Below are 24,796 nucleotides of genomic sequence, written 5' to 3' on the forward strand. Positions count from 1 at the left end.
CGTGAGTCTGAGTGAACTCCTGGAGTTGGTGATGGACAGGGAGGCCTGGAATGCTGCAATTCTTGGGGTCGCAAGGAGTCGGACACCACTGAGCGACTGAACTGAACTGAACTGATGCTTCTGCAGCCTTACACTGATCTGGGTTAGCTCCTCAGGTTCTCTCTGTGTTTCTTGGCCGTGTCCTTGTTGAGGCGGGCAGTCCAGTTGTTTTAGGTTTGTCTGACGTTTTCAGTGTTGAGATTGAGGTTATGCGTTTTCGGTCTTATACTGTGGAGGTTGACTTATATTCTGCTTGGTGCCTCCTATCAAGAAGCACTTGGTGATGGTTTGCATCAACATTCATGACTTGGTTAAGATGGTGTCTGAAAGATTTCTCCACTGTAAAGTTACTGCTTTTCCCTTTGGAATTAGTAAGTAACTTCTGGGGGATGTTCTGTGACCATGTATGTATTCTCTTCATCCTCACACTTTCACCCACTAGTTGTAGCATTCATTGATGATATTCTAAATCTGTCATTCATTTGTTTATGTCATTGTAGACTTACTTTCTTATTCTGTTCAGTTGGTTATAATCCTTTACTATCATTACTTACTTGATGCTGGAATGTCCCGCATTGGCCGTGAGAGCCCCTTCATGCAGGCTCCTGTGTCTTTTTTGCATGCTCTCCTTATTCCTTGAGCAGTTTCTTACTCTCTGGCTCAAGATATTTCAGGCTCATGCTGTCCTTCCCTGTCCCATCCGTGGTATCACCCACTTTACTGAGGAGTCGACCTGGACCAATTTATTGTGTTAAAGAGATATTCTGGAGATATGTATATATAGAGACCAAGAACTGAATAGATCCAATGATGTTTCCCAGGTTCCTTACTGTTCTGGATAACTCAGTGAACCTCTTCAGATAACTGCACTCTGGTGGAGCAGCACCTTCCTGAGGGTCGATGCCTCTTTGCTTGCAGTTCTCCCCACCACAGGAGTTTCTACGTAAGAGGAGACAAGCTTAGACCTCTTAAGTATTAAAATGCCATCTATGTTATGGCTGAATTTATTTTTATGAATTTGTTCTCTTCTTCCTCCTTAAGGAAGTTTTTAATAGTGTATTTTAATCTTAATTTATTTTTTAAAACTGCAGTGTCATTGGATGAGGGGTTTTATTTCTGATAAAGTGATCAGCTTCTAGTAGGTTACCTTAATTTAATTCCCAATGCAAATCTAAAATTTTCCTTAAAATGCAAATTAAAGAACTTATAAGGTGAATGTTTGTCATGTATTATGTTGACAATACATACAATACAATAATACAATACATGAGCATGGCTCATGTTTATGTTAGTCATGCAGTCATGTCCGACTCTGTGATCTCATGGACTGTAGCCCGTCAGGCTCCTCTGTCCATGGACTTCTCCAGGCAAGAATACCAGAGTGGGTTGCCATTTCCTTCTCCATTGTTTGTCATAGATATTAAAAAAAAAAAACTAAATAAAATAGCTTGAGAAACCAATCAGTGTTGTCACCGTTTTTGGACATAAGCTCCTTGGTTCCTTTGGGTCTCGGGTGGAGCCCCTGCCCTCCCATTTCTGGTGCATTCTCAGCTGCTGCTCTCCTTCCTGCTGCACACCAGCTGCCTCTGTGCTCGGTCCTCTGTTTTCTTGCTTCTCTTGGCTCTTTCCTGTTAGATGGGATCCCATGCAAGACTTTGGAGGGTTCATGGTTTGTCCTCATCCACTTGTATTTTAGAGTTGGTTGTCTGCTTGTGTTGTTCAAGCCCTTTTAGTTTTGCTGTCTTCTGACTCTTCTTTCTGTGGAGGTTCAGAGACAATTTGAAAATTCTGCCAGTTCTCTCTCGCCTCCTTGCTTCCAAAATGACCATGGAAAGAAACAACGATGGTCATGTCTAGGAAGGGCCGAGGACACGTGCAGCCTGTTCATGCCCCAGCTGTGCCCAGTGTGTGCCCAAGGACAACGCCATTAAGAAGTTCATCACTGGAACAAAGTAGAGGCCGAAGTCATCGGACATTGCTGAAACAAGTGTTTCCAACGGCTGTGTGCTTTGCAAGCCGTGTGTGAAACTACCTTACTGCATGAGCCGTGTCACTCACAGCCAGGGGGTCAGGAGTCATTCCCGGGAGTCCCAGAAGGACCTTCCCCCGGAAGCAGACCTGCAGCTGTTGCCCCCCAGCCTCCACCAAAGCCCATGGAAGGAGCTAAGTCCTTATAGACTAGAGAAATACTGTTCTCTAAAAAGACACTAAAATGGAAATTCTACATGAAAATGAAATAAAAACTGGGTCCTCACTGATGCCATTGCTGGGCTTGCTCAACAATGCCATTCATTAGTGTAAATTTAATGAAATTGATCTCCTTATTTTTTTCTTTGAAAACTGTTTCTACAGAGAAAAAGAAGTCGGGATGCAGAGTACCCATCCTTTCCAGGAGAGAGTCCCCTACCATGCAGACGAGCAGGGCTCAGGACCGTGGGGGCTGAGGCTTCCCTGTCTGAAGCATGGCTCAGGTGTGGAGAAGGATTTCTGAAGAGTCCTGGCACTCCGGTAAAATCATGATGCTGTCTTCCCTGAATGCTGAGCGATAAATCCTAGCTTCCTGAGAGTTCACGCCACTGTACTCATATTTCTTTGGAATTCCCTTCCTTATTGTCTTTCAGAACACTGTAATTGATGTGTTACTTGTTTTTCTTCATCCTTGAATCCCCTGCAATTGTGGCATAGTAGTATTCACCTCTTTCTGTCGTGTAGAACTTTGTACTTTGTAAGTAGGGATGCATACTGGAAATGTTCTCAGAAGATAATACTGTTGAGCGTCCTACCTTTAAAAGAAGTCTATTTAATGAAATGCTTGTGTATCAGGACCTGATGGCACTGGGGGATTCTGGCTGATTTTGGTTTATGTGGTAACTTTGAAGTACTCACCGTAAGAAGGAGTGCTCACCACTGTTATCAATTCTACAAAGACAGCCCTCTGTTTAGATTCTGGAAGAATATAAAAATGCAGTTATAAATATGTACTTTGGGAATACTTGTTGGTAAATAAAGGAAAATGGACGAATATGTTAAAGGGTGTAGTGTAAGTTCTTGACTATTTTATGTAATGTTGTTGGGTTTTTGCCCTTGTCACATGAATTACTGCATCATTATTAATTATTATTATTATTGTTACCATTATTTGCCTGAAGCCATTAACAGCTGAAAAGAAGACTACCACAGAAAAACACCTTGAATTATCCTGTCCACCCAAGAAAGGTAATATTGTTGATTTCTTGGCAGGAAAGATAAAAGCCTAATATATCCTCCTTTGATTTATTTGTTTTTTAAAAGGTCATTTATATAGTTTGGAAAAACTATATATTCATGGTTAGAAAAAACACCCAAACAATGTAAAAAGGTGTTTTTGGCATCTCTCTCATCTTTTTCACCATCTGTCCCATTTTTTATGCCTCCCATAGCTAATCATTAAATTTTTTTGTTTCTTTGTTGAATTCACTGTTATCAACAGAACCCAGTAGGTAAGCTCATATTCATGGCTGCAGGGTTTTAAAAAGAATCTGATTTGAGAAATAAAGTTATGACCTGTAGTATAAGGACTTACTACTTAGTCAGTGATGGTTAGGGAAGACCGAGTTACGGGTCATAGGAAAGTGTATTGAAGTGTTTGAAGGGATGGGTTGAATTTATCTCCTACAACAAGAAGGTCAGGGGGCTAGACTCATTTTGAGTTCTGCTGCCTTAGTGTAGCGTCTGTTTTTGCAGTCGTGAGGTAGAAGCTGAATTCTGCAGGCCCAGTTCTCAGGAAAAGTGTAGACTTGGGGGGATTTTCTCCAAATGAAGTTTCCTCTGAGAAGGAGTACTCTCCCTCAGACCTCTACCTTTAGCCAGAATCTGTTCCACAGTGTCACCTCCACCAAAGAGACATCAGTGAAATTAAGGATTTTTAAACATATGTGTTGCTGCACCAATAAAACTGGGATTTTGTTGGTAAGGAAGAAGGGGTATGACTATCAGGGAGGCCACAGGTTCTGCTGCTGCACTCACTAACCCTCAGGGTGGGCAGGAAGGGTCATGACTCCAGACTTTTGGGGGTCTCATTTGACTGTGCCATGTCCTGACTATGTTTTGACTGTGGGATCTTGAGAAAGCAAGCTAAGCATGCTTTGCTTCAGTTTCTGCATCTGGAAAATAGGTCTCAAACTTGTGTATCTCACTGGGTTGTTGTGAATTAAAAAAGAATTCCTGTTCAAAGGTTAACACTTAGTAGGAGATCATATCAGTCAATCCTAAAGGAAATCAACCCGAATATTCATTGGAAGAACTGATGCTGAAGCTGAAGCTCCAGTAATATGGTCACTTCATGCAAAGAGCTGTTTCATTGGAAATGGGACTGATGCTGGGAAAGATTGAGGGCAGGAGGAGAAGGGGGTGGCAGAGAATGAGATGGTTGGATGGCATCACCAAGTCAATGGAAATAAGTTTGACCAAGCTCCAGGAGATAGTAGAGGGCAGAGGAGTCTGGCGTGCCGCTGTCCGTGGCGTTGCAGAGAGTTGGACATGACTTAGGGACTGAACAGTGGCAACAACTGCAGCAGTTGCTGTTACATTTGATGGCAGAGAGGTGAGAGCCTGCTCAGCATCCTGCCGAGTGAAAAACTTTCTGTGAATAAGAGATTTGACACTTTAAGCTGTATTATTATTTTAAGGGGATTCCTTTTATGCAATTGAAAAATAAAATTCTCCTCATTTTTTTGATTTCTAAAATACTGTATAGTAAAATAATACTGTAATCTTCTGATGGTGCTACAGAATTTAAATTTTACTATTAGTAATGCCAAATGTTGTAATTTTCAAAGATCAATTTAATTCTAATTTCTAAGCTGTCATAATATGAAGTATGGAGAAAATAAATAGTACAGTTTTCCCTTGAATGACTGGCATGGGGGGCTTTTGTGCTGACCCTACACACGGTCAGAAATTCGCCCGGAGCTAACTTCACAATCAGCCCTATCTGCAATTCTGCATCAGCAGATTCAGCCTACCGTGGGTTGTGTAGGACTGTAGTAGTACATATTTACGAAGAAATTTCTGTGTAAGTAGACTCATGCAGTTCACGCCTGGGTTGTTGAAGGATCAACTCTTACTTTCTTTTACACGATAGATTTGAAGGTATAATCAAATTTAACTTGGACAGAGAAAGAAATATTAAATAAGCTGCTGCCTTGTATTTAATTTCAAAAGCATCTTTTGAGATGGTTTTCTATGCCAATATATATTCAACCTAAAACCTACTCTGCTATACTTTCTTTTCTGTGGAATGACCAGTATGTTCTGATAGACTGGAAAAGCATATATCCATGTATAATTAATTTGTTTACAGCATAAGCAGCTTGTTAAGAGAAGAAAGTGTTATTAATAATTTACCAAATATAAACTGATAGAAAAGGGAACTCAAGGCATTCCCTGAAACTGGTTTATTTTAAAAATAGTAACTTTTAAAGTGTTAGTTTAATTTAAGATAGGCTGTTAATAAAATTTCTAGGACGTAGAAGTAGTATTTTTTTGAGAACAGGGAAGCAAAAGTAGGGGAACATACTTTGGCAAAGTGTGCAAAAAAGGGGGAGACTCCATTTCCTTGTCTCCATGTCTATTTCCTTACCTGTAAGGTACTGAGAACCAGAGAAGGAAGGGGGAGGAGATGGAGGAGAAGAGAAGGGGTAAGAGAAGTGATCCTTTGCTTGCTGGCAAAGCATCTTGCCAGAAGGTTTGTGGAAGGTGGAAGAAGATAAAATTGAAATAAAAATAGGCTGGAACCTATGTAAATAGTGATTTTCTTTAAAAGGAAGAACTTTCAAAAAAATGTGAAAAAATGTGTTTCCTAAGCAAATGAAACCATGTAATAAAAAAGAAAACTGTGTATTATTTTATTTTTCTTGAAATATTCTGCAGAATATATTCTCAGAGTCTGTTTTTTGTTGAGGTCAGAAATCTCCTTGGAAGACATCAGTAAATTTTTAAATTGTTATTTGTTGATGTGTCTTTCTCCCTGTTGAACCATAGGTTTCTTTCAGGGGAGACCCTCATCTGTTGCTCATCTTTCTCTCTGAAGTGACTTGGGTTAGAATAAGGCTGCCATAATGAAGTGCTATAGACAGGATGTTTTGAACAACAGAAACTTTCTCTGTCACAGTTCTGGAGGCTAGAATTCCAAAGTGAGATATTGGCAGGATTGGTTCCTTCCAGGAAGTGTGCTCCTGGCTTCTTTCCTTGACTTGCAGGTGGCTGTTTCTTTTCCAAGTATCTCTTTCCTAGGTCTTCCCTCTCTGCATGCATGGTTAGGTGTCCAGATTTCTCCTTTATATAAGGAGAGCTGTCATAGTAGATGGGGGCCCACACTAACGTCTCACTTTAATTTGATTACCTAAGGACCCAGTCTCCAAATAAGATTACATTCTGAGATGCTGGGGTTAGAACTTAACATATCAGTGGATTTGTTGTTCATTCGCTGAGTCGTGACCAGTTCTTTGCGACCCCATGGACTGCAGCACACCTGGCTTCCTTATCCTTCGTTATGTCCCAGAGTTTGCTCAAAGTCATGTCCATTGAGTCGGTGATGCCGTCCAACCATCTCAACCTCTATTGCCCCCTTCTCCGTCTGCCCTCAATCTTTCCCAGCATCAGGGTCTTTTCCAATGATTGGCTCTTCTCATCAGGTAGTCAAAGTATTGGAGCTTCAGCTTCAGTCCTTGCAGGGAATATTCAGGGTTGATTTCTTACAGGATCGGCTGGTTTGATGTCTTTACAGCCCACGGGACTCTCAAGAGTCTTCTCCAGAACCACAGTTTAAAGCCATTAATTCTTCAGCGCTCGGCCTTCTTTATGGTTCAACTCTCGTGTCTGTATCTGACTCCTGGAAAACCATAGCTTTGACTATACTGACCTCTGTCGGCAAAGTGTTATCTCTGCTTTTTAGTACGCTGTGTAGGTTTGTCTTAGCTTTCCTTCTGAGGAGTACGTGTCTTTTAATTTCATGACTGCAGTCACTGTTATCAGTGATTTTGGAGCCCAAGAAAATAAAATCTGTCACTGCTTCCACTTTTCCCCGTTCTGTTTGCCAGGAAGTGATGGGACCAGATGCCGTGATCTTAGTTTTTTGAATGTTCAGTTTTAAGCCAGCTTTTTCACTCTCCTCTTTCACCTTCATCAAGAGGCTCTTTAGTTCCTCTTCATTTTACAGGGTGCTAATTGCATTCCTGAGGGCTTCACCCTTATGACCTGATTACCTCCTGAAGAGGCCAACACACGGAATAGGCTGCAATGTGTGAGTTTTGGGGGACTCACACATTCAGTGTATAGAGTGTTCCACTTTTCCCTTTTGATTACTTTTCCAGATGCATAATAACGAGAAAGATTGATAATGTCTTTTGTAAGTAAGTACACAGCTTAGTTTTATTAGCTCTTTAAATCAATATGGGTTCTTTGGTTATTCTGAATAGTTTACGTTTAATTTTATATTTTGAAGGATAGACAACTTTAGTAATTCTAGATCTTCATGGCACAAAGTAAGTGTTCAGTAAATGTTTACTATTATTTCACGTTTTTGTGCCTTTGTAAGTGTTGATTTTCTAGACATCATTTTGCCAGTGAATCTTCCTTTCCTGATCAGTATAAAGTGGAGCATTCACTTTTTTGTGTTGTCCTCAATATTCTGTGACATATTTCTAATAAAGTATATGATTTTTCTTTTCATAGTTAATTAATGTTGCATTCCTCAAGGGCAGGAATTTTCTTCTTTTTTTTGGTTTCCTCAAGGTTTACTATATCAAAGGTGTTATATAAATATGTATTTAATGAAGCCATTTAGCTTCTGATACTGTTTCCTCTTCTGTAAAACTTGAGTTGTAATATCTAATCTCTTATAGTGTATTGAAATGTGGTTAAGGGTTTTTTCCTTGGTTTTAGAATTATAACTCAATTATCCACTCAATGTGAATAGGAAAATTGATTTTTATTATATATCTATTCTTTTCTGATTAATATCAGTAAGATTTTCTGTTGAACTTTGGTTCCACTGCAATAGAGACACTCCATTCCTGCTAGATTTCCTTTCTGTAGAATGGATAACGTAAAAATAGTGAGCACACCACATGCTGGTGATGTGGAAAAACTGTACCACCCTCACAGTGCTGTGGGACTGTAGAATGGCGTGGCCACTCTGGAAAACAGTTGGGCAGTTCCTTATAAGGCTTCACATGCAATTACCATACAGTCCAACAATCGTGCCCTTAGACATCCTGGAGAATGAAAATTACAGTCACATGAAATCCTGTACATAGTGTTCATAGTGGCTTCAGTCGTCACAGCCCCAAACTGAAAACAACCCAGACATCCTTCAAGGGGTAACTGATTAAACATGTGATTCATTCACACTGCAGAACAGCACTCAGTAATTTAAAAAAAAAAAAAAAAAGTGACTGTTGGTACATACAACAGCCTGGTGAATGTCCAGGTAATTGTGCTAAGCTCAAAAAGCCAGTGATAAAAGGTGATGTAGGTGATCTCATTTGTATATTATTCTTGAAATGACAAAATCAGAGAAGTGCAAAATTGCTTTGTGATTGCTAGGAAATAGGAATTGAGGTGGGGAGGCGAGCTCTGTTAATGGCTTTGAAAAGGCAGTGCAAGACATCCCCACAGTGATGGAGTTGTTCTCTGTTTTGACAGCATCACTGTCAGCTGTGATGTTGTACTGTAGTTTGCAGAATGTTACTTCTGGCTGTGATATTGTACTGTAGTTTGCAGAATGTCACCCCTGGAACAGCTGCTTGAAGCATACCAGGGCTGTCTGGTTATTTCTGACAACTGTGTATGAACCAACTATTATCTGAAAATAAGGTTAATTAAATTTAAAAGTTCGCCGTTAAGCATTTTAAGCAAACTGCTGTTACCAGGGCGCCTCGTATAGTAAAGGAAGCACACGGAAGCATTCCTTTTGTAGATAATTATTGATTTCTGTGTTTTTTTGGTACTTTTCTTACCCTTAAGGCTTGATGAAAGATGCTACAAAGTTATAGTTTTATAATTATTTCGGGTTATTTTTTGAGTTTTCATTTGTGCTCCAGTCGTTTTCCTTGTCTTTTATGACTTTGATTTTATTTTTTTTCTTCTTGTAGTTGGGATTTAATTTAGCCAGGTTGCACATAGACCTTTAGTTGGAAAGATTTGAAATAAGACATTGTTTTCACTATCAACAGAATTTTGTATATTTGTGCCTTTGGCAAAGTATCATGTATTACACCTCATATTGATCAATAATCATAATCAATTGGCCTTTAAAAAAATTATTCTTTCTTTTGCAGAACCTACCGCCTTTAAGAGTACCAGTGGGCTTGCAGCTATAACGTGGAGTTCCAGTGGAAGTGATCTGTCAGATGAAGATAAAACAGCTTTTAAATCATACAGAGATAATAGATATTCTAGAACAGGCAGGTGTCCAGAAGATGGGGCCAGTGAAGGTAAATTGATAATTTTTAAAAGAAATTTAGTTTCCATTATGGATTGTGTTTTAATAATGGAAATAACTTATACTTCTCTTCTAATACTTAACATTGATTTTGATATTACTGAGTCCCAATCTTTTAGAAACATTTTCTCATAATATTTCTCACAGTAACTCCTTCAGAGATCAGTATTACCGGGATTATTTTTGCAGTTGACAATTTAGGCTTGAACATGTTAAAATTGATCAGAGCCAGTTCTCTAAAGTATAATATAAAATATTATAATATATAAAGTATAAATAATATAATATAAAGTATAAAATATCTGGAGATATTTGGGTTTGGCTCCAGACCAACACAGTAAAGTGAATGTTGCAGTGAAACAAGTTACGTGAATTTTTTGGTGTTGCATTGCGTATACAAGTTATGTTTTTATACTACTGTAGTCTGTTTAAAGTTGCGCTAGTATTATGTCTAAACAATGATAGACACACCCTAATTTAAAAACACTTTATTGCTTAAAACTTCTGTGTATCATCTGAGCCTTCATTTAGCCAGTCTGATATTTTTGCTGCTGGAGGGTCTTACTTCACTGTTGATGGCTACTCAAGTGAAGCTTGGGGTTGGTGTGGCAGTTTCTTAAAATAAGGCCACATTTGCAACATCAATGGCGTGTTCCTTTCATAAACAATTCCTCTGAAGCATGCAGTGCTGCTCGGTAACATTTTACCCACAGGAGAACTTTCAGAATTGAAGTCAGTCCTCTCAGACCTTGCTGCTGCTTTTTCAGCTAGGTTTATGTCATATTCTACATCCTTTGTTGCCATTTCAACAGTCTTCACAGCCTCTTCACCAGGAGTCAATTCCATCTCAAGAAACCACTTTCTTTCCTCATGTACAAGAAGCACCTGCTCACCTATTAGAATTTTATCCTGAGATTTGAGCAATTCAGTCACATCTACAGCTTCACTTCTAATTCTCTTGCTGTTTCTACCACACCTGCAGCCCCTTGCTCCCATGAGGTCTTGAACCCCTCACAGTCATCCGTGAGGCTCCAAATCCACTTCTTCCTCACTCCTGTCACTGTGGGTATTTTGACCTTTTCCCTTACATGAATCATGAATGTTCTTAATGGCATCTAGAATGCTGACTCCTCTCCAGAAAGTTTTCAGTGGACTTTGCCGAGATCCATCAGAGAATCACTGTCGACAGCAGCTGTAGCCTTCTGGAATTCTTAAATCATAAGGCCTGAAGGTTGAAATTATTCCTTGATCCATGGGCTGCAGAGTGGATGCTGTGTTATCAAGCATGAAAACAACATTTATTCTGTTGTACAACATCTTCATCAGAACTCTTGAGTGACCAGGGATATTGTCGGTGAATATTGATATTTTGAGGGGAATCTCTCTGAGGAGCAGGTCTCAACAGTCGGCTTACAACACTCAGCAAACTGGGTCGTAACAGATGTGCTGTCACTGGAGCACAGGCAGAGTAGACTTGGCATTCGATTCTTAAGCACCCTAGGATTTTCAGAATGATAGGGGACACTGGCTCAACTTCAGCCCACCAACTATGTTAGCCCCTAACGAGGCAGTCAGCCTGTCCTGTGTAGCTGTGCAGCCAGGCACTGATTCCTGCTCATCTATGAAAGATCAAATTGCCAACATCCGTTGGATCATCCAAAAAAAGCAAGAAAGTTCCAGAAAAACATCTACTTCTGCTTTATTGACTATGCCAAAGCCTTTAACTATGTGGATCACAACAAACTGTGGAAAATTCTGAAAGAGATGGGAATACCAGACCACCTGACCTGCCTCCTGAGAAACCTGTATGCAGGTCAGGAAGCAACAGTTAGAACTGGACACGGAACAACAGACTAGTTCCAAATTGGGAAAGGAGTACGTCAAGGCTGTATATTGTCACCCTGCTTATTTAACTTACATGCAGAGTCCATCATGAGAAACGCTGCGCTGGATGAAGCACAAACTGGAAGCACAAGATTGCCAGGAGAAATATCAATAACCTCAAGTATGCAGATGACACTACCCTTAGGGCAGAAAGCAAAGAACTAAAGAGCCTCTTGATGAAAGTGAAAGAAGAAGGTGAAAAAGTTGGCTTAAAGCTCAACATTCAGAAAACTAAGATCATGGCATCTGGTCCCATCATTTCATGGCAAATAAATGGGTAATAGTGGAAACAGTGACAGACTTTATTTTTTTGGGCTCCAAAATCACTGCAGATGGTTATTGCAGTCATGAAATTAAACGATGCTTGCTCTTTGGAAGAAAAGTCATGACCAACCTAGATAGCATATTCAAAAGCAGAGACAGTACTTTGCCAACAAAGGGTCGTCTAGTCAAGGCTGTGGTTTTTCCAGTGGTCGTGTATGGTTGTGAAAGTTGGACTATAAAGAAAGCTGAGCGCTGAAGAATTGATGCTTTTGAACTGTGTTGGAGAAGACTCTTGAGAGTCCCTTGGACAGCAAGGAGATCCAACCAGTCCATTCCTAAATATTCATTGGAAGGACTAATGCTGAAGCTGAAACTTCAATACTTTGGCTGCCTGATGCAAAGAGCTGACTCATTTGAAAAGACTCTGATGCTGGGAAAGATTGAGGGCAGGAGGAGAAGGGGACGACAGAGGATGAGTTGGCTGGATGGCATCACCAACTCAATGGACATGAGTTTGAGTAAACTCCAGGAGCTGGTGATGGACAGGGAAGCCTGGTGTGCTGCAGTCCATGGGGTTACAAAGAATCGGACATGACTGAGCGTCTGAACTGAACTGATGAAAGTCTTAGGTGGCCTCTTCCTCCAGTAGCAGGCTGTGTCAACTGAGTTGCAAACCTGTTGTTTAGTGTAACCACCCGCATGAATTCTCTTTGCCTGATCTCTGGATGACTGGGTGAGGTTTTTACATCTGCACTCACTGTTTCACCTTGCACTTTTCTGTCACGGAAGTGACTTCTTTCCTTAAGCCTTGCAAACCAGTCTCTGCCAGCTTTAAACTTTTCTTCTGCAGCTTCCGCACCTGTCTCAGCCTTCGCAGAACTGAGGAGAGTTAGGGCCTTGCTCTGGGTTAGGCTTTGGCATCAGGGAATGTTGTTTCTGGTTTGATCTTCTATCAAGAAACTAAAACTTTCTCCATATCAACAGTAATGCTGAAGAAACTCCAGACGAACAGTAAAGCAACTAATAGAAGTTGAGAATTGAGGTGGCAGTCACAGGTGGGACAAATGGGATGCTTATAGATAAAAGTAGAAATATACTTTCTTCTGCCTTCTAATATATTTTAAAATTGTTGAACAACATGGATCTTTTAAAACTACTGAGGACAAATAGATTTAATACAATTTAAGAATATTTTAAAATTGTATTTTTAGATGACCTGCAGGTTATTGACTGGGAGATAGACAGTGAGAGGGAAGATGCTTGTGAACGTGATGAATTTGAAGACCGAGAAAGTGTGCTGGAAATATCTGACTGTGCTTCTGGTGCAAGCAGTCGTTCTTTGACACCAGCAGAGACGCCACCCGAGCTTCCTAAGGTGAGGACGAATTGTTTCCCACTTTCCGTTCCGTTCGTGGAATGTGTTAGTCACAAGCTTTGGTGTTTTGTTTGTAGCTCCTCTAAATAGTATGCTGGTAACGTGCTTTTAAACATGGATAAATACTGAGTTCTCTTCTCACCTGCTCTCACCTCTGTTACACATGGGTCTTTCCCAGGATCCCTCTGTTCCCTCAGGACACGTGTCTTGTGGTCTGGTCAGATTAGATTCAGCAATGTGCAATTCTGAATAATAATATTCATAGCAAGACAACTGTTAATTGTGATTTTCCTTTACAGCTTTTCATTTTTTTATGGAGTTAATTATTTGGGTTTATGTTGCTTTGTTTTACTTATGAATAAAACTCTAAAGTTTTCACTGTTGTTCAGTTCTCTCATTAAGATTTTCAGACATAGCAGGCATTCTATTAAGTTTTTAGAAAATTTAAAAAATATTTTACTGAAGTATAGTTGATTTTCAATGTTGTGTTAATTTCTGCTCTACAGCAAAGTGATTCAATTTTATATATATGTATGTGTGTGTGTATATATGTATTCTTTTTTCATATTCTTTTCCATTATGGTTCATCACAGGATATTGAATAGTTCCCTGCGCTATATATACAGTAGGACGTTGTTGTTTATCCATTCTAACTATGCTAGTTTACATCTGCTAATCCTGAACTCCCAATCCATCCCTCCCCCTCCCCCTTGGCAACCACAGGACTGTTGTCTATGTCTCTGAGTCTGTTTATCTTTGGTATATTTGTTCATGTGTGTCATATTTCAGATTCCACAAAGAAGTGGTATCATATGATATTTGTTTCTGTCTGACTTACTTCCCTTAGTGTGATTATCTCTAGGTCTGTCCATGTTGCTGCAAATGGCATTATTTCATTTTTTATGACTAAGTAATGTTCCATTGTGATTATATACTGTATCATATTTATTCATTCAGCATTTGATTAGTTTTGTTTTTGTGGAGAACTGTCTTTCACAAACTCCTAGCCTTTCTGGTGTCACCTGAGAGTCCCCTCTGCTCTGTGAACCTTGCCGGTTTTATATTGCCCTTCACCCTCTTTTGGGGAATTCCCTTCACCTTGTTCCTGCATGGAGCAACTTTATTCTGGATTCCATGTCTTTCTTTTTCTTTGTTTTTACTCTCATTTTGATTGAGCACATCTTCCAATAGCTTCCAAGGAAGGATTTATGGAAGATAATTTTTTGGAATTTGTCATGTTAGAAAACGCAGTCATTACACTTTGACCTGTGGTTGAAACTTTATATAGAACTTTTGGTTTGAAATCATTTTTCTTGAGAATTTTGAAGGCATTGCTTCCTTTTCTTCTAGTTCCAGAGTTGCTATCAAGAAGCCAGCAGCTATTCTTACTCTTGATGTTTTAAGATTTCTCTTCCCTGTTTTAAACTGTTTTGGTTGTGATGTGCTTAGATGTAGTTTTCTGCTTGGAGTTTGTCAAGGTTTTGGATCTGTGGTTGTCTGGGATCCCCAAGCTCCCTCCTAGGTTCGGTAATTTGCTAGAAAGACATGCAGAACTTAGCGTTCAAAAGCAAAATCATCACTCTTCAAGAGTCTTTCTCAGGGGAGTCACACAGGGTATGCTTTATTGCTCCAGCAGTGAGTTTTGACAACATATGTGCACTGGTGTCTACCAGCGGGGCTCATCAGTGACTCTGAGCCCAGGGTTTTTATTGAGGGGTGCTGTCTGCCTAGCATGTGCCAGAATTTCAGATTTCAGGAATAAAATGGGTATTCAACATAAGCCGCATATTTGGGACAGGTGAGGCACAGGGAGCCACTGTTATCATTTAGGGCATGGTGGGCTCATGCTGATATCATTTAGGTCATGGTGGGCTCATCCTGACATCCAAGTTAGTTCCCAGAGGTTGGCAAGGACCAGCCTTGCAAACAAGGATCTCTCGGGGCACCTGTCTCAGGTCTGCTGAGTTAACTCTCTTCCTTGCAAGTGGGCGCAAAGCTTTCATCACATTTGAAGAGTTTTTTGCCTTTATTCAGCACTTTATTCTTCTTTCTGGTTTCCCTTTTCCTTCCCTTCTGTGACTGCAATTATCTGTGTATTAATTAGGCTGCTTGATTTTATGTCATGGTTTATTGATGTTGTGCCCATTTTTTCTCACATTTCATTTTGAGCAGTTTTTATTGCTATATCAAGTTTAATCTTTTTTTCTATCATGTCTAATCTGCTGTTAATACTGTCCAGTGCATTTGCCATCTCTGAAAGTTTGATATGAGTCATTTTACATTGCCCATGTCTCTCCTTAACACAATCATACGTTTATCAATATTTTCAGCATAGTCTATTTATAATAGCTGTTTTAATGGCTTTTTCTGTAAATCTATCATCTGTGTCATTTCTATGTCTTTTCTATTGATTGATACTTCTTTTCATTTTAAGTTGTATTTTTCTCCTTCTTTACCTGCCTGGAAATTTTTTGAGTGTATACCAAATATTTTGAATTTTATGTTGTTGAGTACTAGATTTTTAAAAATTTCTTTGAATACTCTGAGGCTTTGTTCTGTGGTACAGTTATTGGAAACAGTTTCATCCTTTTAAATGTTGCTTCATGGTTTTTTCTCTGCGTCTGGAGGAGTACTCAGTCTTAGGTCTTAGTGCTGAAGCAGGACCTTCCCAAGTGTTCTCTGTAATGCCCTGAATTACCGTTTTTCCACCGGGTTAGCAGGAACAGCCACTGTTTCTTGACCCTGTATGAACTCTAGGCACTGTTCTTCTCCACTCCCAAGGGATTGTTCCCTGATGTAGAGTTTCTTTATGTGCACATGCTGATCAGTACTCTGCCGAATACTTGAGGGGGATATTTGGGTTTCTTTGTGCAGCTCTGGCTTTTCTGGTGCTCTGGCCTATGAACTTGAGCTCCTTCTGTCTCCATGGACTCTCGACCCTGTCCCTTCAACTCAGGGAGCTGCGTAGTCTCCACCTCAGTTCCTCCTCCTCACTGTGTAGTTTGGAAATTCTTTCTGGAAAGTAAACTGGGGCAATTGTAGGCCTCATTCCTTTGTTTCCCATCTTTCAGGAGCTAGTATTCTTCTTGCCTGATGTCCCATGTCTTGAAAGCCATTGTTTCATGTATTTTGTCTCATTTCTTTCCTTTTGGTTATTTCAAGCAAGAGGATAAATCCATTTCCTATTATACCATCATGGCCATATTCTTGATTCTTTCCAGGCATCCTGGAACATGAAAAGATGTTCCTAATTGTTAGACATTAGCAGATCAAAACCATAGTGAGATATTACTGTATACCCATTAGGATAGCTGTTACCCATAAATGGGAAAATAAATGTTGAGGATGTGGAGAAATTGGAACCCTTGGGTATGATTGGTGTGAATTTCAAATGATGTAGCCACTCTGGAAGACAGTTTGTTGGTTTCTCAAAAGTTAAAATAGAATTACCATGTGACCTAGTGATTTTGCTTCTGGACATAGACCCCAAAGATTTGACAGCAGGGTCTCAACAGAAATTGCACCTTGATGTTCATAGTGGCACTATTCACAGTGTCCTAATGGTGGAAGCAACCCAAATATCTATCATCAGGTGAAGGAATAAACAAAATGTGTGGGTATGTGTATTGTCTGGGCTTCCCTGGTGAAGAATCCGGCTGCCAATGGAAGTAGACGCGGGTAGATCCCTGGGTCAGGAATATTCCCCAGAGAAGAAAATGGCAACCCATTCCACAGTTTTACCTGGGAAATCCCATGGACAGGAGTCTGGTGGGCTAAGTCCATGGGGTTGCAAAAGAGCTGGACACGACTTAGTGAGTGAACAACAACAAATGTGTATTGTGTACTAAAAAAAATATTCACAACCTAAAAGATGAGAGTTATGTTTTATTTGGTGGGAATTTTTAGGACTTCAGGCCTGGAAGGCAGCATCACAAGTAACCCTGAAATAAACTGCTGTAATGAGCTGAGTGGGGAGGGGTAGTCAGAATATATAGACATTATGCAACAAAGGGTAGGTAGTCTGAACATCAAAAGGTTATTGTTAATTAAAGAAAACCTGGTATCTCAAGTTAAGGAATTTAGTGCTTTTCTGTGTTTGGGAAGATACCAGAATCTGAGTTCCCTTAAATCATTCCTTAGATACGCATCTTAACTGTCTAGGGCCAGTATCCTGTGTTTTCTCATCCCGAGTTTCCTCAGGGCTCAGTGTGGGGGGTGACTGCAGTCTGATGGCTGCTAGGCAACAGGTGCTTCCTTCCTGAGTTCCCTCAGGGCTCACCAGCTCACCTTCTGTGGTGGCTGCAATCAGTGATGACTGTGCCGCCCCTTGTTTACTGATATGGCAGGAAATATACCATTTCTCAATGTGTGTGTATGTATATGTGTGCTTTTGTATATAGATACAGATGTGTGTGTGTGTGTGGTGTGTGTGTGTGTGTGTGTGTTACGGAATTAAACTTGGGTCTGTCTGCTCTGTTGTAGTAAAGCCAGTCTGTTGACACTGAGTTGTGGTGAGGGAAAGTGCATCCTTTGTTGCATGGCACCCCCAGTGTTTGGGGCTGAGCGTGGAGGCATGAGTTTGGGTCCAAAAGACCCAAACTCCACCGTGGCTTTCAGGGTAAAATTTTTAGTGACAGGGTTGCAGGCTGACTGATCAGCTTGTGGACATTTTTCTGCTTGGTTGGTGCTGAAGTAGTCAGGAGTCACCATCATCCCACTTCTGGCAACATCCAGTCTGTGGCTTGTGTGCTTGTGGTCAGTGTGCAGCTGACTTATTCCACCTGGTGGGGTTTCAGTGTCAGCAGAACAACTCAAGGACATGGCTCAGGATAATACCTCTGTCCCCTGCAGAAGAATTGAAGGTCCTTGACTGTATTTAGTAGCTGAACTATTACTGTTTCATGTTGCTTGACAGCTTTCTTTTGTGTCTCCATTTTCTTACTTTTCTAATTAAATTTTTTCTTTGCAACTTGGGGAGGTCCTAGGAGGTGAAGCTTTTCTACAGACGAGAGGCAGGATCCTATTCCATTTCATGTACAGTGGTTATTATTCAGCATTCAAAAGGATTGAAATTCTGATACGTGGTACAAGGTGGATGAAACTTGAAAACATTATGCTGTGTAAATTTTTTTCTTGGCTTTTTTTGGGGGAAATACTCTTGTTAATTAAGGTTATATTTATCCCTTGAAAGCTGTATAAATAACCACATCTGTTAGAAGAACTGTAATGGTGCATGGTAGAGATGCAGTTGGTTGACTGGGATTTACTAACTCAGCTAATTGAGAAGCTCGTGCACGCAGGTCTTGTAGTGCTTGCAATTCAAATTCACACCTTGTTAAAATTACAAATTACAGTATAGCACAGACTTTTCAGGGTAGCTCTTGAATAACTGGGCTTCTCTGGTGGCTCAGACGGTAAAGCGTCTGCCTGCAATGCTGGAGACCCAGGTTCGATCCCTGGGTCAGGAAGATCCCCTGGAGAAGGAAATGGCAACCCACTCCAGTACTCTTGCCTGGAAAATTCCATGGACTGAGGAGCCTGGTAGACTACAGTCCATGGGGTCGCAAAGAGTCGGACACGACTGAGCAGTTTCACTTTTCGCTTGAATAAGTATAGTTTATGAGAAGTGAGTGATTGGCATCCATAGTGTTCCAGAATGTAAACTGTGTGTCTATGGGTGGTAGAACTATTGGAGAAGTTTATTTCTTTCTTTGCTATATATATATATATATATATATTTCATAATAATAATAAAAAAAGACAGAAAAGTCATTGGCTTTTCCCTCAAGGAAGAGGAAGAATCAGATCATGTATATTGACCATCTACGGGGCCTTATATTATACTAATTGCTTTATGTATTAGTCTGTTTGAGCTGCTGTAACAAAAATATAGACTAAGTGGCTTATAAAACAGGAATTCTGACAGTTTTGGAGGCTGGAAGTTCTGCTATCTAGGAGCCAGCAAATATGGCGTCTGTTGAAGGCTCGCTTCCTGATTCTTAGCTGTCGTCTCATGTGTCCTCTGTGATGGAGGGGGTTAGGGGGTCTCCCTGGGACCTTCCAGGAAGGGCATTAATCCCATTTATGAGGGCCACACAGCATGGCTTCGCTCCCAGGTGCCATCACATTGGGGTTTAGGTTTCAGCATGGAGTTTGTAGCAGTACATTTTTCATTTGAGCCTAAAAACAAGCTTGTGAAGTCAGTGCTGTTGTGCCCTATTTTCAGACAGGAAAGTGTATTATTAAAGGTATGTGACTGTGACCAGGTTATTTATATAATAATCAAGGCCGCTCTGAAATCTTGCAGCGAAAGTATTGGGTGGTGATTGAATGCCTCAGGATCCACGTCGATTGCTTTCTTATATCAGAAGAAGTGTGCACATGCACGTGAGAACTTTGAAAGTTATGGTGATAGAAAAGGGAAATTTGTGGCTTTCTTTGTATCTAAAAAGTTCAGTATTTCTCTATGTAGTTTCTCATCAAGTACACTTTTTTTTTAGTAGTTATATATGTTAAAATGTGACATATTATGTTATTAAAAAGTGACTCAAAAAATGGATTGCTCCAACCAGGCACTGGGAGGTGTTCCTGTGATGGGGAAACTGTGGTCTGCCTAATCATAGCCGTGTTCTCTGTGGCCTTAACTCCTGCCTTCTTTTCCTCCTTTCTCTTCCTGGTATCGGAACAAAGACTCAATTATTTTCCTTATTATCTTCAAGCTGCTCACTGTTAAGTCTTTTTCTGACCCCCTTGCTATCCTGAATTCCTTGTGGGTTTCCAACTGCCTGATGACATCTTTGTGTGGATGTCCTAAACATGCTGTGAGTCCAGAGTTCCAAGTCCTGTCTCTCTTCCTTCTAACCCAGGCTCATCCTTTTTATGTGGTCCTAGTTCATTTTCTTTTTTCAGCCTTAATCTACTCATTGTCAGGTCATGCAGATTTGGCCTCGAAATCACAGCATCCCTACCACTTCTTCCCTATATTGGGCCCCTTCACCTGTCATGCCTGTCTTGTTTCCTTGCTTCATAACTGATTTCTTAGCTTCTATCTTTTTGTTAGATTCATCTTAATAAACATTATGACCTCATATTTACTTATTTATACTTTCAGTGGTTCCCCACACAGCCTGAGAATCAAGGTCCATGTAACTTGACTATTACAGTTTAGCCTCAGGTCCTTAAAATGAATGAGGCAGAATATATACTATGTAATTCTATTTATGTAAAATTCTAAAAAATGCAAATGATTTTAGTGAGAGAGCAGGTCAGTGGTTTATTGGGAATGAGCGGGGAGATGGATGGATTACAGTGGGACAAAGAGAAAAGTTCTAGGGGTGATGGAAATATTTATCTTGATTGTGGTAATAGTTTCATATGTCAGTGAAATTGATAAAGCATTTCCTAAAGTAGAAGAAGGATATAAGTCTGTGTGCTTATGAAATATTCAAAATAGTTTGTTAAATGACAAAAACATACACTAATTGTGTAGAGAAATGTAAAGAATGTACATCTGCATGAACTGTCTCTGCTTTGAGGAATCTCTGCGTTGAGGCAACTTTTTTCTGTGCTATTTTGAATTTTGAACCATGTACATGCATTAATTGTATTAAAAATTTTTTTAAAGGACACTTTACACTTTTATCCAGAATATAGTGAGAACTTCTACAGAATAGTAAAGAAAAGATAACTAGCTCACAGCTGTGGTCCTGTCCATTTTGTTATAGTGCCAATAATAGTAATAGCAATGATACCATTAATAACAGTACAGTAACTCTGAGTTATTGCAGTATGCCACACACTTTGGTAAGTGCTGATCATGTTATGTAGATGTTGTTATTAGCCCCATTTTGCAGATTAGGAGATCGAGACATAGCTGGTAAAGCAGAATGAGGTTCTAACTAGTGTATCCCCTGCAGTATAGCATGGTTATACAACTTGAAGGAAAAGCATGATGAAATCAAAAGATCATAGCTTCAGTTCATAATGTTGCCTTTTAGGACATATGATTAATTGATTCTTGATGTGACTTCCTATTCAGTATTGTTATCTGGGTTTTCCATTTATTTTATGTGTCTTCCAAGAACCCTTCCTATAGAGGGCAGCAGAGATACAGCAGTGAGTTTTCTACTAACCTACATTTTTCAGGAAGCGTGAAGAAAATTGGCTTTAAGTGAGCTTTGTTATGTAATTCTCTTGTACTTTATATAGTGATTCCTATGCAAATACAGGTTTGTAGACTTAATAAATATCAGATAACCTGAGTGAGAGGTGGAGTTTTGTTGAAGGTGTGCAACAATAGCTGGGTGACACAAACAAGATCTGAAAGTAGTAGTTTTAAAGACAAAGCAAATGTGATTTTCACATTTCAAACATGGATTCATTATTATAAAACAGATGTTTTCTGTGTATTTTTAACAGTAAGAGCAGAACAAATGATTCAGTATCTCACAGAAGATGGAATAGGGAAAAATTTAATAAAAGTAGACTAGCAAAATTTTATATTTCTTGAGAGGATATTTAGAAAGTAATCTGGCAGACTTTGAAAGTATTTCTAAGTTTAATGAGCATGTTTGTAATTCTTTATTTATATTTTTATGAAAAATTGAAAGTAACACATGTAATGTAATATTTAATCATTTTAAATGATGAATCAGAATAAGTTGATGTAACTAAATATGAACTGATTGTTAATGTCTGAGAACTCCCCAATTTATCTGTGTGTAGATTTGATGGAATTTGATTATGATGATCAAAAGCACGCATTTTAGAAATGCTCTCTAAAATGTAATTATGTTTGTATAAAAATGAAAATTTCATGCTTGTAAAGGGAAAATATAGGGAGTGTTTAGTCATGATTTCATTTGATTATATCTTGAAGATTTCAGTATAGAAACATTACATTTAAGAAACAAATTCAAGGCTTTCCTGGTGGTACAGTGGTTAAGAATCCACCTGCTGATGCACAGGATGCTGGTTACATCCCTGGTCCTGGAAGATCCCACGTGTCACAGGGCAACTGAGCCTGTGCTGCTACTCCTACTGTGTGCTCTAAAGCCTGTGCTTTAGAGTCTGGGAGCTGCAGCTGTTGAAACCCATGCACCTAGGCCTATGCTCCACAGCAAGAGAAACCACCATGATAAGCCCACGCACTGCAAGTAGACAGCAGCTCCCGCTCACTGCAGTGAGAAAACCCTCATGAAGCAGTGAAGACCAGCACAGCCAAAAATAAATAACTGAACACAGGGCTTTTTTATTTTATTTTTTTAAATTTTAAAATAGGGCTTTTTTTAAAAAAGAGACAGATTTGTACTCCAGTGTTCTCTTATGTTAAAAAGGAGGACTCTTAGGAGTAGTATTGAGGAGTAGGTACTTATTGTTGTTATTTTACATTACAGTTTTGTGTGCATATATCTATGAACACTGTCTGTTCTTGATCTGATGGCGGTATAGCATATTTTGGTTTTTATTCTCTTTAGGAAAGTGAGTATGTCCCAATATCATTTGTAGCATTTGTTTCAGAACTTAACATCCTTATTTTTCCACATCTCCCTTCTTAATTGGCTAAACCTTAGCTTATGACATATCAGGTCTGAGACTTTGTCATTTTTTGTTTTAGTATAAATCTTCCTCCTTTTTCACTGTCACCCTGTCATTTCTTTTACCTTCAATTTTGTTTCTTCTTCTGTTTCTTTTATTCCTAAATTCATCTGTTTTCTGGTGTGAGAATGATAGAATAGAAAAAAGAGTGTTGTAGGAATTATCATTACATGTATATAAATTAAAAAGTCATCATATGAGTCATTGCAGTGTGACTTTAGTCCTCTAGTTTTTTAATTTAAAAAAGTCCTTAGGAATTCCACCTACAGTAAGGACGGAGCATCATTGTCAGATTACCTTTCTTACAAATAGCAATGACATATTCTGGACATATAAAGTATATTAAATATATTTTAAAAATAAGTTTATATAAAAATATAAAGAGTATAAAAATACTTGAAGACAGTAGATAGAAGGAGAATACAGCTGGCAGAGACTTGGAGGGGTTGGCATTTTAAAGAAGAGAATGGCACAAGCAAGGAGGGTTTTTCATTTATCACCACTTTTTACCCAAAGGCAGGCCCCTGTCAGTGTTGTTCAGGGTGACTAAACTTGGATAGAAATCATAACACAGAGTTTGGGGTATAGGAGGTCAAAGGTGAAGGTAGAACCTCCCAGAGAGAACCCCACATTCTGCGTATAGATCTTACAGGTTATAAGAACTACACAGATTTCAGCTGCTCTCCACTACACAGGAGAAAGCAGTGTACTTTCTGTACTCACAGGGGAGTGAGTATAGCCAAGTTAACTACTGTTTAAGCAGGAAGGTAAATACTCCTCAGAAGAGCATAACAGAATCCAGAGTCTACATCCCTGATAATGACCAGGATACACTTCGCATTTGTTAGACACAGACACATACACACATAAACCCAGGAATGTGACGCATGCTTAAAAGAAAAGGCAGATAATTGAGACAGACCCTGATATATCAGAATATATTAGATAATATTAGGATATTAGAACTCAAATATTAGAATTACCAGATCTTGTAACTCTATTCCAGCACAGAAAGGAAAATATGCAAATAATGAATGCACCGACCAAAAAACTCAACAGAAAAATAGAAATTGAAGAGAACTTTATAATTAAATGTACAGTTGTCTTTCAGTCACTAAGTCGTGTCCTTGTGACCCCATGAACTGCAGCACGCCAGGCTTCCCTGTCCTTCACTATCTCCAGGAGTTATCTCAAACTCATGTCCATCCAGTCAGTGATGCTACTTAACCATCTCGTCCTCTGTCGCCCCCTTTTCTTTCTGCACTCAAACTTTCTCTGCATGAGTCTTTTCCATTGAGTTGGCTCTTCACATCAGGTGGCCAAAGGATTGGAGCTTCAGTTTCAACATCCGTGCTTCCAGTGAATATCAGGATTGATTTCTTTGGCATTGACTTGTTTGATCCCTTTGCTGTCCAAGGGACTCTCAAGTCTTTTTCAGGCAACACAGTTTGAAAACATCAATTTTCAGTGCTCGGCGTTCCTTATGGTCCAACTCTCACATCCACACGTGACTGCTGGAAAAACCGTAGTTTTGATTATTTAGACCTTTGTTGGCAAAGTGATGTCACTTTTTTAGTATGCTTTTCTGCGAAGGAGCAAGCATCTTTTAATTTTGTGGCTGCAGTCACTACCCACAGTGCTTTTGGAGCCCAAGAAAATAAAATTTGTCACTGTTTCCACTTTTTTCTCATGTATTTGCCATTAAGTGATGGGATCAGGCACCTAATTGTTATTTGTAGAATATTTCATGCAATACAAATACAATAGGATGCACATTCTATTCATGTGCACACGATATACATACCACAGTAAATCATATATTGTGTCATAAAACATCTCAAAAAACTTCAAAAGATTGTAACTCTGAAGATGATACTCTACAACCATGATAGAATTTAAAATAAAAATCAGTAATAATAAGATATCTAGGAGAAATTCATATTTTTAAAAATTAAAGAACATTTTCCCTTTTGATATGTAGATTTAATGTGAAATCATGAACATTTTTAAAGGCATCTACAGTAGATACAAAAGTATTAGTCACTCAGTCCTGTCTGACTCTTTGCAACCCCATGGACTGTAGCCTGCCAGGCTCCTCTGTCCACGGAATTCTCCAGGCAAGAATACTGGAGTGGGTTGCCATTTCCTTCTCT

At 39.4% G+C, this 24,796-nt stretch overlaps 1 protein-coding gene across 2 annotated transcripts in view; it reads left to right on the forward strand.

Annotated features, from left to right (window-relative positions):
- The window catches only part of SPIDR (scaffolding protein involved in DNA repair), a 284,467-nt gene that overhangs the window by 36,308 nt on the left and 223,363 nt on the right, over positions 1 to 24,796 (forward strand). For both annotated transcript variants that reach the window (XM_018058527.1, XM_018058528.1), the window contains exons 2-5: positions 2,392 to 2,547; positions 3,189 to 3,255; positions 9,360 to 9,515; positions 12,883 to 13,046. In XM_018058527.1, coding sequence (XP_017914016.1) covers positions 2,392 to 2,547; positions 3,189 to 3,255; positions 9,360 to 9,515; positions 12,883 to 13,046 — 543 coding nt within the window. The remainder of the gene's footprint in view (positions 1 to 2,391; positions 2,548 to 3,188; positions 3,256 to 9,359; positions 9,516 to 12,882; positions 13,047 to 24,796) is intronic.

This window comes from Capra hircus, chromosome 14, assembly GCF_001704415.2.
Source record: "Capra hircus breed San Clemente chromosome 14, ASM170441v1, whole genome shotgun sequence".
In the NCBI taxonomy this organism is placed as follows: Eukaryota; Metazoa; Chordata; class Mammalia; order Artiodactyla; family Bovidae; genus Capra; species Capra hircus.